The following is a 14,246-nucleotide window of genomic DNA, read 5'->3' on the forward strand; positions in this document are numbered from 1 at the left end:
TTGCCACTGCTTGGTTAGGAGAGAGAGAACAGAGAAAGGGCAGAGAGTCTGCTAGTAGGTGCTGCTTGCTGAAAAAAAATGCTCTGCAAATGGTCTGTTGTCTGGGCCACCTTGGTTTTGCTCTGAAAGTATAAAACCTCCAGGACCATGAGTGAAATGACATGTCTTATGTACTACTTGTCTCAGGATGTTTGTTTGTCCATGCACTCAAATACTGCAATGGGGCTACTATCAGAAAAGGAACTGAAATTAGTATTACAGTTATTTGTAGATTTATATCATGGCAATACTCACCTGGATTTATTAATTTTTTTTATTATTATTTTATTTTTTTAATTGGAGATGTATGTTTACTATGTGTGACTGATGTTGGCCTTACATGCCTCCTGCAGCAGGGAGAGTGAGTGAGATCCCTTGCTTGTTTGCATAGCAACACCAAGGCATCAATTATGGAACCCTTCTTGACACTGCTTATACTTGAACCAGGGAGAGAACGATGTAGTTGTAAAATTACCAGTTGATCTGAGGATGTTTTACATTAGTTTGCAGAATATAACTGATTGTTTTCAATTTTGCTTTGTAAAAACAACTTGCATGATCAGATTTATTATATGAATTTGGTTTGAATTTTATAAGTTTTAAATTAGCAAGCATCTTAAAGTTGTCTGCATTTTTTACAGGGTATTATAGAAAAATCAAAAGTGAAAGGAATTCCTATCATTATTGATGCTGTAAGTATTTTCTCGGTTCAGTCAGTGATTTGACATTTAAGAATCTATTAAGTAAATGTTCTTACTGGTCTTTGCAGGATGGACTGTGGCTCATTTCCCAGCAGCCTTCCCTAATTCAAGGCTACCAGCGAGCTATTCTTACTCCAAACTACATGGAGTTTAGTAGACTGTATGAAGCCATGGTGAGCTGTTTTCCTGTTTTGTATTTAAGTACATGCAAGTTCAGTCTTTTAGTCTTTAAAAATAAACAACTTACTACTGGTGTAAACATTATGTGCTGTTTCTTATATGCAGAATAAACATTCTCCAGGATTTTATGCATATTCTTAAACAAAGATCTTTTAAAGAAGACTCTTACACAGTTTTTGGCACTGCAGTGGGTATAGGAAAAAAAATACCTGGAAAGACTGATGGTGCTGCTTTTTGTTTCTTCCCCCATACATACGGTGAAGTAGCAGGTGTTAGAATATGTTGTTCTAGTAGTAAAATATGTACTGTGTATGAAATTCTTCTGTTGTAGCTTAGAGACCCCGTAGACAGTAGTGATCATCATGGATGTGTATTAAGACTCAGCCAAGCCATGGGAAATCTGACAGTTGTTCAAAAGGGAGAAAGAGATCTTATTTCAGATGGAGAGAAAGGTAAGTGAAGCCTTTTGCTTTTAGCAGTATGGTGTTTTTGTTTGCTTTCAGTCCAGTGATTGGACTATATAGTAATTAGTTGACTGTATTCCCTGAAGATTAAATGGGAGGGATGGCTGTCTTTGCAGATCACCTTTGGATGATTTGTGTGAATTGATATTTCAAGAGTGCAACTTAATTTATTTGCTGAAAAAAAGTTGCTGATTTTATTTCTTATTTAAATGGCTGTAACTTATGTTTTACGTTACACAGGTATTGAGCTATTGATTTTTCAATCTTTTGTGAACTGTTTTCAAATCCTTAGCTGAAATGGTCTATGTAAGTGCAGATGTCATTGCTAAACTGATGCAGAATAATACTGTTGTTTCACCATATATTGGTGTGCATGAAAAATGAAGATGTCTTGAGGTTCGTGGGGCTGTAGATCAGCGTGTACGTATATGACTTGCACATTAGCCCTGACAATAAAAAAAAATCAAATAAATTTAACTCTAGATTGCCATTACAGTCTTTTAAACCAGTCACTAATATGGTCAAAGTATACTTAATAAATGAGCTGCCTGTCTGATGCTTTTTATACTGATCATTTACTGTGATCAGTATAAAATGAATTCATGAGAGCCTTTGTTGCATTTTGACTATGTGGTCTTATTTCACATACATAACAAGCAGCAGCTCTGCTTCTAATTACTTGAAATGCTAATCTCTGACAAACGTTTATGCTGCTTCAGAACTGTTTCATGTATACAGTCAATTTTTCATTATTGGGAGCCACAGGAGTCTTTTATAACAGACAAACAGATGTAATATGACAATCGGTTTGTGCGGAGCCAGCTTCTACATATCCCCATTAGTACAGGTAATATAGCAGACTGTGAAGCAAGCTGGGATAGGTAGATCTATCTATACTGATACTAAATCAGTTAGTTACATCTGTGTGGTAAAGGACTTGGGTTGGTCATACAGTACCCAAGTTGCCTTGCATGAAGCCTGCTGTCATATTTGCATGCATAGCAGACTTGGTTTGAAACCTTGGACAGACAGGCCAGGTTTAAGGAAGGATGAACTGTGTCAGAAGGTAAAATAACCTGGTTCTAGTTTACGCCAGCTAGAAAGCTTAGAGCACTGTGGTGTATCTTCCTCCTCAACAGTGTTCTTTTTATGCAGGATTGTTGCTTTTTTAATGAACATTGGGAAAACTGGGTGAGCGCTTTAGATTGGGCACATTAGCTAGTACAACTTAGACCTCCTTTTGAGCTGTTACTCTTGAGATAAGTGGACCCCACCATTGGTGGAGAGAAGGGACAGTCTTCATTGTCTCTTGTCATGCAGGGTTCAAAAAAAAAATCGGGAAACAACTGAAACTCTTTCCAGTTTCAGTTTTGGATATTAAGGTGTAGCACAAGTTTGATGTCTGTCTTGTGTTCTTCTGTGGCTTTTCATTGTTTTTAATTTTTTCCCCAGCTTGTTCTTTGTCTCTGTTGTGTTCTGATCTCTTTTTTTCTCCTAGTTAAGTGGCTTTTTTATTTGAAATAGAAACAGTTCTGTGCCTTTATAGCAGTTGTTTGATGTCCAGCTGTAGGCTGTTTTCTTGTGACTTCGGTTCTATCACTGATGCTTTCTCTCTCCTGGATTACAGACTTTACAGGCAGCATGATGTAAAGAAGCAGGTGGCAGGTTTAATACAGGTTACAATGTCTGTTACAAACACTCTTTTTGGGGCTATGTTGCTTGCAAGAAGGTTCCTGAGAATTTTGCAGTAACTACAGGCTTCATCTTCCTTGTAATAAGAATGTTCTTTGGGTCTGACAGTTACTGTGGGTCATTTCTTTTAAAAGCTGCTTAAATGCAAAATCACGTTGAGAAAGGAGTCTACTGTCTGCTCTGTGCCACAACACAGAACATGCTGTCCTGTCACTGACCTTGAATTCTCTCCCAGGTTTTCGCTCTGAACTTTTTTCATCTGTCCTTTTGATCTGATGTAATTTCTTTTCAGCTGAGACAACATACATCATGATTCCAGTGTGAGGGAAGTCCAGATCGTTGGATCAGCCTAATGTCCTCTGAGCACAGTCAAATACTATGAAAAAATCTGTGTACTCCTCTTGCCTTTATTTTTCATGCCATCATCCGTTTGTAGTGCTTACGCTGTACCTATTTTCAGACATTTTCTGCCTGAGCTCATGTACTTAGCATGCTGATACTGGAGTTTCCATGTATCATTTTTAAACTTTCTCTTTTGGGAATATACTGCATGCCTGCTTTCTGGAAAAAAGAAGGGAGGGAAGGAGGAAAAGGAGGGAAGAAAAAAGAAAAAGAGTCTTAATGCTCTCCAGGAAAACCAGAAACTGCAAACTTTTAACTGTGTAGCTTTAGTGTTCTGTTCTTGGCTGTGGTGAAAGGAAGGCTTTTTGAGGATGCAGGGAAGACTGGCTTGGTGAATATAGCTTAGAGTGATTGTAGTGTTATTTTTATTCATGAATCTATAGGGAATTCAGTAAACAATTTTCTCCTGTTAGTTGAAGACAGAAAAGGTTATCAGGTGATTTGATAGCTGGAAGTACAGGTGTTGGTGAAGGATTACTGTTGGCAAATAGCTCTGTGGTCTTAAGTCGACAGACACGATTGGAAGCTGAAGCTTAATAAATTCACATTAAAAGTAAGGCAGGGAAATCAGCTATGACAATAACATAGCTAGAACTTTGATAGATTGCCAAGCCGTGAAGTGTCTGGACATCTTTGAGGTTTTGTTTTACAGATCAGAATAGGTGATGCAGGTGATTCCTTAACGGCCTTAAAATCAGCACTGAGTCACATACCTGGCCTCTGTGAAGTCTGTGGCAGTCCTCCACTGTAAAGGAGGTTTTCCTAAAACTTGTCTCCATTTCAGTTAGGAGCTGCCAACTGCCCTGTAAACGTAATCACCAAGATTTAAATTAAGTTTTATATACTCTTTTTCTCTTTCCTTTTGCAATTTCACATTATAGCTTGGCCTACAGTTGTTGATTCCCTGCTCTACAAAGATGAGCTTCACCATGTTCTTGGTAGGTGATATCAGTGCCATCACTGACCAGGGTAGGAATGAGTACTCAGCCTGTGGGTAAAAGGTAAGTCAGCTTTTATTCACTATGGCACAGCTCTCTAAGGTTTTCTTGTTATTATTCTTTGGAGAACTGGTCAATAATAAAGTGTGGTTATACCAGTCTTAGTTCCTAACATGTTTAAAATTTGGTTAGGTCCTTGAAGGTTTTTGGAATTTTGGTTTTAAATGATAAAATGAATTTTTCTGTATTTTCCCAGCACCTGTGTTTGTTCTCTCCTTCTTTCCAAAAGACGGGCACTATGGGTAGCCAGGCCACTGCTGCCTGAGACTACTTTTACCTGGAGCCAGTAGCCAAACATAGTTTCTCTGCAGTTGCCCAGCTGCAGCTATGGTCAAGAAAAGCAAAGCGGCGTTTGAGAGAGCTTATGGAGTACTGAATAAGGGGCAGAAAAGCCAACTCTTGCCAAAAAGCCAAATCCCCAAGCAGTACTTCTGATTTCTGCCGTTCATTCCCTATACAGCTGGAAAGGAAGCTGTTCAGTGCTTGTCAGTCCCTGACTCACTTGCCTAAAAGCTGTTGTGGTATCTGGCTGCCCAGCAGATTTTGCCTAGATTTTTAACTGAGAGGCAGCACCTTCATGTCCACTCCTGCTTCTGCAGAGTGAGCAAAAACAGGGAGGACTTGGTTCCTCCTGCCCATTGTGCCACTGTGCTTTCCATTGCCTGCACAGCCCAGCCTGCTGTCTCCCTGTCACTGCTCACCTGTCGTCACATCACATCGCTGGCTCCTGCACCTATCTAAGAAACGTAATGTAAAATTTGAATCATTTTCTTTTCACTTAGATTGCCTAGTGTCTTGCACTCAAGGACCTGACTAAGTTTTAAAAGTGTGATTAGGGAATATTAAAGTATAAGCACCCTTTATTTAAAAGCCAACTTACATTTTCCACATCAGTTGAGTGATTTCTCCAGCCAGAGTCCTTAATCTTGGTTTCCTTGTGTGTGTGTTTCTGGGAGTCCACAGTCTCCCGCTACATGTTTTTGTGAGCTAACTTGCAAAAGGAAAAAGATAAATTTCTTACTAGTCTGAGTACATGCCAAATCACAGAGATACGTAATGGTAAAAGATTCTACTCAAGAACCTTTTAAGCAAGTGGTGTAAACCTGAATCTTGCATTTGGTGGAGCAAAATGGTCTTTGATAGCTTTGTTATTTTACATAGAAAAAGGAAATCTTAAGCCTTTCAATTAAACAAGAGTATTTGTTGTGTGGGATAAGTGATGTAGGTGATCCAATCCAGTTGGATGTTACCAGAAGTTAGAATGGTCATATCTTAAAAACACAGATTCCCAAGGACATTAGGGTAAGTGTAATACTCCTGCTATGTAAGAGGAAAACAAGTGCAGAGAACTTGTTCAGAATGCCCAAGATTCAAGAATTAAATTTTAATCTCCAGGCTGTCTTTTGGTCTTCAGTCTCAGCAAATGTGACATTTCACATACACTCTTTAGCCTTCTTTGTTGTCATCAGTATTACATGTTTACCGTTGACTAGCTAGCCCATATTTCACATTCTGTGTTCTAAATACAAACACAAAAAAGGAGTGCCTGGGTTGTTTTGTTTTCACACTGTGAAACAAGAACACGCAGACATATGTTACTTTTTATACTGTATAGGCCTTTGGTTTTCTAACTGTAGTGTGTCTAGGTGCTAGTGTTGTAAGTAGGGCCTCTTGTCTGAAGCTGTATCAGAATTATTGCTTGCCAGTTAACTGGTAGTGCTTGATCTCAGCAATACTAAATACTGATTTTTTTTTTTTCCCCTTTAAAGCAAGGACAGCTATTTTCAGTTACATAACAGACTTTTAATTAAGCATACAATACCCGCAAAGGGGTCATTCTTCTGTGCTTTGATCTGCCAGCACAGTTTGGGCTGGGAGTTATTTCAGCTTAAAACTTGCTGGCGGTGGTATAGTTAAGTGTAACACCTTGGTCTGAATGCTTCTCCAAATGCTGATGTTAATCTTATCTTCAGGGAGTGCTGAAAAGGGAGTGATGGTAACTTACTTTATGGCCTGAAATATGTTAAACATAGTGCTACAAAATTACTTGGCCGTAGTTACCCAGGAAACCTGGGTAGAATTTTGAATTGTGTGGAGCCTATAACTCTTGAACTTTCACTTTCTCATAGTCTGTCAGTATGATAGCCTTCAATTTTTTGTTTCTGTGGCACTCGTACTTCAGTACAGATTGTTTCCATGGACTTAGGCAAGCAAGAAGTGCCAGTGACTGTATGTGAGGGACATGTTGTATTTGCTGCGTAGGGCTGTGGCAATATTCGTGTGCTGTTTAATAGCTTGAGACTATGTTCAAACTGTTGTATAGGGCTGTGACTGTAGCAGATATCCTGGCTCTAGCAGATATCCTGGCTATACTTCAGTGATACTTCAATGATGACATTTTTATTTTGTCTAGCTTTTTCTTATGATAGTAGAGGTGTGCTCCATGGACGAGTTCTAGGGAGCGGCTTGGTTTTTACTTTTCAGAAAGTTATGTAGCATAAATCAGTTTTCATTAGAAGACTTACACTGTGTTTGGTTGGGGGTTTTTTATTAATCACCCTGTGACATAACATCAGATATGGTTGCCCATACCTATTAAAAACCAAAACAAGACACCCTGCCCCAACAGCCAGTTTTGAGCTGCATTAGTTGCATGTTTCTCTCTCTTAAGGCCTGTCAGTTGAACTTAATATGAACCTCTCCATTATTTTGGTTTGGATTGGTGTCAGACTAATTGACCTTAAGTGGCCCTGGTTGCTGCCTTTCCGTATTGATAGGTTGTGGTGGTTTTGGTCTTTGCTGTTTACCTGTTGTCCAGCATTCCATTGTCTTGCTCTCCTCACCTATGCCAAGAACCACATTTTCTAGGTTTCCTGATGTACGTGTTCATCCCTAGTCAAACGTGGTACAGCTTCACTGGGCAATGGACTGAAAAATACATGTAAATACATCATTCTGCATGTCTGCAGGGAATAGATCTGCCCACCTTCTCGACATCATCCCTGGCTATTCAGTCATGTCCATCTAATCGAGGTCTTGTAACGTTGCCACTGGTTGTCACTGCTCAGTGCAGCATGTAAGGACGTCACCCCGATGGTCCTTAAAGAACTGCTTGAGCTGTCATCACAGCAGGTCACAGACATCTAGTGGGGGATGTTGGATTGAGGGAGTGGGAAGACAGCAGGTTTGTTTTTGTTGTTCTGGGAGAAGGCTGGGAAAAGCATCAGGAAAACTTTGTGCTTTGCAGATCTGGCAGTATGCCAGTTGGTCTTGATGGGAGTGTGGGATTCCTTCTTTTCTTTGAAAAGCTCTTAATAGTGATAGTAGTTCAGAGGAGGTTTTCGTTCCTTTTCCCACTGCCTGTTGTAATGTTCACCATCCTTTTATTTTGGGATGTTCTTTGAGGAACTGAGCACAAGAGTTGCCTGTGCATTAATACCTTTTCGCCTCGTTCAAGTGAGTTTCCTGTAGTTCTGCTTCTTTGAAGGTATTGCATGGATTTGTTTTCCAGCATCTCTGTGCGGAGTACAAAGGCCTGCTTTTATTGTTGCCTGTGAGGTATTCTGCACATATTTGAGACTTACTTTGGAAAAAAAAAAAAACAACCCACAAACAAAAGACCACTTCTTTTTTCTTTTTTCTTCTTTTTTTTTTTTTTTTTTGTAGTGGGTTATTATAATTGGCCTAGTTTGAGGAGATCTTGCTTTCCTGTACAGCTCAGAACTGACTGGAGGGTTGTGGGGCTACAGAATAGTGGCAGATGGTGACATGCAGCTAATAAGCAGGGGCTTGTGCTCAGCTGTCAGTCAGAAGGCACCAAAGCTTTTGAACAGAGGATTTCCATCCTGCCTCCTGCCAGGAGTTCAAGCCCTCAAAGTGAAAATCCTGTGAGATACCATCTTCAAAGTAGCAGAATTAGAGGTAATTTCTCCAAAGGACTGTATTTAAAAAAACCCAAAACACTACCTAAAAGGGCATGCCTTCCTCAGATACCTGACTCAGAAGAGCATTACACTTGTGAAATCTGACATTAGCTACTGCTCACTGAGAAACACATCCAGAATCTTAATTTGGGGGGGAGGGGAGAGGGAAGAAGAGTGATTGGGAAAATTAACTGCTGGCAGTGCTGCGGCAGTGTCTGCTGTGTTCCTGGTGACTAATGAATCTTTGCCCTCTCAGTGGCAGCAAAAATGCACAACTGCCTGGCCTCGCGAGCTCAGCAATTACTGCTGGAGGAGTTGGTAGGAAATGAAAGTGAAGTACAATTCTTTGCTGCACTGAGTAACAAAAAGCAGAAATTAACTGTGCTAATGAACTGGAAAGGGTTTACTTGCATTAAGTAGTTTTTTACCTCTTGCTCAAGATTTACCTGCAAGTCCTTTGGTTTTGTGCAGAGCTTTCCATTTATTTTGTAAGAGAAAAACTGCTTTTAAAAAGACAGAGTACTGTCTCTAAATTACATGGGCTGCTCTGTTCATATACCTCAGAGAAACCCAGCCCAGGTGACTTGAGAGCATTGAGGTGAGAGCTGTTGTCCAAGCAGTGTCTTGCTTTATACTCCGCTTGTGTACTTGGCATGCTCAGGAGTGCACGATGATGGTGTGCGTAGTCCTGACCCCGAATAGCTGGCTGGAGATGCTAAGGATCACTCCTTGGATGCCGATGATTCTGCCACCTCTTCCACCCTCCTGGGAGAAGAAAATAAATATCTCCTGGTTTTATTCTCAGAACCAAGCAATAAGGAAAGCTGAGGGTAGGTACATACCCACAAGAGAGTTTGGAGAAGGGTAGCAGAATTGAGGCTGTTTTCTTCGTTGTACCTTATGTATCCCTCAGGCTTCCAGCTTGGACTTGTGGAGAGTAGAGAACAAAGGAGTTAAATTTAGTGAAACCATTTGTGTGTTTATAGTTAAAGCCTCCAAAGAGATGGTTTGACCAAGGTCCTTTGTATATTTAAAATAGAAATGTAACATCTGATACTCTGTCAGAGCCTATCCACAGTGACACTGCTGACAGAAACATACACGGATGCGGAGGACACTGTGATTGACAGAAAATGAGATCTCTGTTCACACTGGTTTTTACAAAGCTTAAGGAAAAGGCTGTTTTCAGTAAAATGCCTTTCTGGTGGGCATGGCAGAAGATTTGAGATTCCAGTTCCATTTTGCATTTTCTCTTTGTAGAAACACCTTGGTTTACATTTGAAAACTCTGAAGGTCAAAGACTTTGGAGAATTGTGTTTGTGCAATGGCTTTGTGGAGGAACCTGGTCCAGTCTGGGGGGATTGCTCATTGTTGCAGCATCAGTTCATGTGAAATCACTCATTAGTGACTGAATCTTCTCTGCAGGCTGAGTGAAGTGGAGGAAGTGTAAACACTGTGCAGTGCTGTTTGTAAGGGATTGAAAAGTAATGAGAAAACTATTTTTAAAATGTTTATGCAATTTTTTTTATGAGAATTGTGTATTCCAGCGTATGCTGCTGCCTGTAGTGAACCTCTCATTTGTAAATCGCTGTGTGCCTCAGGTTAACCCTTGCAGCTACAGTGACACTGCTGGAAATAGAAGAAAAACGCACATGACTTTGTTCTTGGTTTGTCTGTTCATAGTACTGGTATGCAGTCATGAAGGAAGCAACCGGAGATGCGGCGGACAGGGGGACCTCCTTTCTGGTTCTCTTGGAGTCTTGGCACACTGGGCCTTTCTTGCTGGAGTAGAAAAAACAAATGGGTATGAATATTAATAACTTCCTAATTCTTGTGAGTCTGTTCTCCTGTGGTGGCTGTTGTAGTCCTGCTGTAGACATTCCCAAATCAAACTGGAGTTGTTGGGACTAAGGTATCCGTGTACTTTTACAAGATGTAAAGCTGTTCTAGAGCAGGCTCCATAATAGTTACAATTTTAATAAGACAAACTATTCAGTAGTCTGACATGTCCCAGGTTCGGTGCAGAAGCAGCATGAGAACTTGGATAGACTGCCAAGGACAAGTATGTATGGGGTATGTGTTTTCAAAACAATTGAATGCAGGAAGCAGGTATGAAGAGTAAATACGTGGTAGTCACTGGCAGTAACATCTGTAGTTCAGAAAATGTGTCATTTAGCTTTGTGTTTGTAATTTGGTGAATCCTCTTGCACTGTACCTAAAGTAATTCAGAGGGGCAGGTAAGTTGAAGCTTGCAGATAAAATACAAAGAGGGTAACCATTTGAAGGCCAGATAGCAGTTTGGTCATATACATAAAGCAGCCATGCAGCTGCAGGTGGTTAAATTATGTCAATTCCTGTCTGACTAGTTGGTCCATACAGTCATGCAGTCTTTCTGTGAAAATAGTTGCTTTAAATGAAGTGGAAAGGAACCCTGACACAGGCAGATAGGCAGTAACAGTCCGTCTTCCCAATAAATAATGAGTTACTGAAGCTTGGGGAGTGGAGATCTTTGGTAGTCTTTTGGATGCTACGTGCAGGTGCACACAGTTAGATGTGCATGGGAGGCAACTAGTTGGTTACTTGTGTCCCCCAAGAGGAATGAGGGACCAGTTGAACCAGACTTTAAAATTCTGAAATCTACCAGGATGAAAAATGAAACCAAGACTGCTTCTGTAATCTGAGATTGCAGCTGCCACTGGAGGAGGAATTCTGTTTCACTTCATTAAAAGCATGACTTCATTTTTGCATGGTGCACAACAGATCAGTATTAAATTGTTGGAGAGATTAGCAAACGCAGCACGTGTTCTCCAGGCTTTCTGACTTGGGCTCCTGTGGTTCTTCCAGGCAGCTCACTCAGAAACTCCTTTATTTTATAGATGAAGGAAAAGTGGGAGTGTAATTGGCATCAGCAATGCATTGTGCCTCCTGTGGTGGTGGTGGTGTTAAGGTGACCCTTCTCAAACACCAGTCCTGTGTTTTTCAGGAAAAGGAGGAGCTTTTGGGGCTCAGTGAATCAGGACATCAGCTTGCAGACTGCACTGCAGGCAACCCAGCCAGTCCTTCCATGCCTGTGCCTGCCTCTCTTGTTTCGGATCGAGTCTGGGCAGAGCAGGATTTTGAAACATTAACGTTGCACTGGCTTTCAGGGCTGCTAACAGGATAGTAGGTAGGATGCTCCTGTTAAGTAGACAGTGTGTTAAGGTGATGTCTTTGGAGTACGGTGTTTCAGATTGGTTATGCAGCAACCTTAGAAACAGCCACTTTAACCATATTGAGCGGAGAAGCCTGTGCACAGCCCTGGTTAAAGAGCAGTATTTAGGCACCCACGACTGACTCTTAAGATGGCTTAAATACTCCTGCACCTTGATGAGTGTATGAAGTTGCTGGTTTCAAGGAAAAGATATTCAAAGCTGCCCTGGTAACACCAAATTGTAAACTCACATGCTGTTTTGCCTGTGTTTTGTATTGTGATCCTTCATTAAACTCTTACTTGGCACAGGAGTTAGTGACTTGGAGGCAGCTGTGTCCCAGCGTGGCTGAGCTTTGCAAGGTTTTTCACCAGGCAGCAGCTGGAGCCCAGGGCTGGCTCTGGATGGTTCTGCAGTTGATTTCCTCTGTGCCGGTGCTGTAAGGGTCCCGTGGCCCCAGCCTGTGAGAAGGTGCTCTGAAGGTGGCAGGGCTGTGCTGTCTTCTCTGGGGAGGGTTCAGCACTGGGGGACTGGGGCTGGGTGTACTCTCTTAGGCAGTTTGTAAACACGTAGGAGGCATTAAGAGAGTGCCTTAATCTCTATTGTAGTCTACAGCTGTCACTGTACCATTTTCAAGCTGATCTAATGAAGGCCCTGGAGCAGTGACTGTAGCCCTGTTAAAAATCATCTCTTGTCTTTCCCCCACCCCCTACAATCTAAACCAGACTGAGTTACCCAGTGAGAGGGGAGGAAAGGGAGTTAAAAAGCTGGCAGGTGAGACTTCAGTCTCCCTCTGAAGGAAAGGATAACTTTTCACATGGGTAAAGCTAGACATGGATCATCTTCTCACCCTCTTTTTAAGCATGTTTTCCTTTTGCATCCTTTGGCCATTGTTGTGTTTCTCAGTCACAGTTTGTGCTACGGAAAGGGAAGCAGATGTTAAAAGAGACTCAGGCAAAGGTGTTGTGCAGTGCAAGAGTCTGAGAAACACAGGTGTTTGCTGAAGAGGCCTTCCCGGCAATGCTGACAAACATCTATGGGTGCAAAGATTACATCCACCACCTTATGAATTACACAGGAGTGTTCAGATCTTGTTTCTGATGTTGGCTTGTTTTTCCCTTTTAGTCAAAATCCCTTTCTGGTGGCTGCGTTTGGAGCGTGCTCTCTCACGAGGCAGTCTAACCACCAGGCCTTTCAGAAGTTCGGACGTTCAATGACTGCCTCCGACATGGTTTCAGAAGTTGGAACAGCATTTAACAAACTTTTTGAGACCTGAAGCCAAAGCAGCACAGAAGAAGGAAAGGAAGAGCAATGACTGCAAGAGTAATTACATTTACTGTAGAATTTCCATAGGTAATGCACCCTTTCAAGTGCTGTAGCAGCATTGGAATGCTAGGTAGATTTTTTTTTTTTATTTTTCAGAATAGAAAAATATGATTAATGTAGATATTTTTTAAGAGTTTGGGATACAAAAATGTTTTGGCTGGAATAAGCTGTAGTTGCAGATCTGTTATAATATAATAAAACTAAACTGAAAGTATTCCTCTGTTCTTTTTGATAGTTATTGAGCAATAACTGAAGTGTGAACAGCAAAAAATAAATGCACTTGATACTTAAGATAAAATTCTTCCACCAGCTCAACTGAAGTTCTTGGACTGCACCAAGCTTATCATGTTTTCATTCTTAGCACTTCATTTTTTTGCCATGCTAGTATATTAAGCAGCAAAAAGTAAGCCTCTTCGGAAAGGGAATGCATGAGAGTTGCTGTAGATTTTGAATGTAATTAGTTGCCTTTTCCCATTCCCGGTCCCAGAGGCAGCGCTCATTTTCGACAGGACACCCCCTTCCTCCAACATCTTGGGGTGGGGGGTGTGTTTGTTCTTTAAAAGGTTGCCCCATCTCAGAACAAGGCTGTACTGTAGGTATCTTAGCGTTAAACTATAATTATGCTTACCTTAAAAAAAAATGTTTTCTATTCCTTTAGTTGGCCTTGACTCATCTAGGACTTGGTATGATGAACTTTTGTGGAATTACCATTTGGAGAGGTGCTAGGCGGGGTAAGAAACTCAGTGATACCTACCTGAACTTGTCAGCCTCTCAGTGATCATGGAGGAATGAAGTGTTTTTAGAACCCAAATGGGCTGCTGAGTTAGAGTTCCGAGATGACCAGTGTATAGGTTCATAGGTGGGTGTCCATTAACCAGGAGTATGAACTGCAGGCACAAAGGGCAGCCAACAGCACGTACTTGTACCTTCTAGGGGTGTGCAGGCAGCCATACCCTGCAAGGCAAAGGCTGGCACAGGAAAAGGGTGTTTGGAGGTTAAGCTCCAAGTGCAGTGCCTGGGTTTAGGGGCTTTCTGCTTGATCCTTAGCAAGACAGAAGGGATCTTTAATAGTTAAGGTCATCCCTCGCTGGCAGGGCAGAGGAGTGTTGGGTATAAAGAAGCAGCTGTGTGTGACTTGGCACAGTATCATTTCTTAAACATTTGGAAATACAGTCAAAGCTTGCAGGGATAGAACCAATACAGAGAGAGGGACAGGGTCATGTGAAGTATGTTTATGTGGGTACTGCCCTTAAACCTATAGTCTAGCTTCAGGTGTATATACTCCTTAAAGTGCAGGAACAAGCATATGTGTCTAGCTACTGCAGTACATGTT

At 41.3% G+C, this 14,246-nt stretch overlaps 1 protein-coding gene across 1 annotated transcript; it reads left to right on the top strand.

The window, feature by feature from the left end:
• Positions 1 to 680: 680 nt before the first annotated feature.
• CARKD (carbohydrate kinase domain containing) lies at positions 681 to 13,127 on the top strand (the record flags this gene model as incomplete). Its single annotated transcript, XM_010011588.1, has 5 exons — positions 681 to 731; positions 809 to 913; positions 1,252 to 1,372; positions 10,083 to 10,203; positions 12,713 to 13,127. Coding segments are annotated over 5 exons (549 nt in total), but the record flags the coding sequence as incomplete, so codon positions are not given.
• Between the last annotated feature and the right edge of the window lie 1,119 nt (positions 13,128 to 14,246).

Source organism: Nestor notabilis, unplaced genomic scaffold (genome assembly GCF_000696875.1).
Source record: "Nestor notabilis isolate BGI_N333 unplaced genomic scaffold, ASM69687v1 scaffold10003, whole genome shotgun sequence".
In the NCBI taxonomy this organism is placed as follows: Eukaryota; Metazoa; Chordata; class Aves; order Psittaciformes; family Psittacidae; genus Nestor; species Nestor notabilis.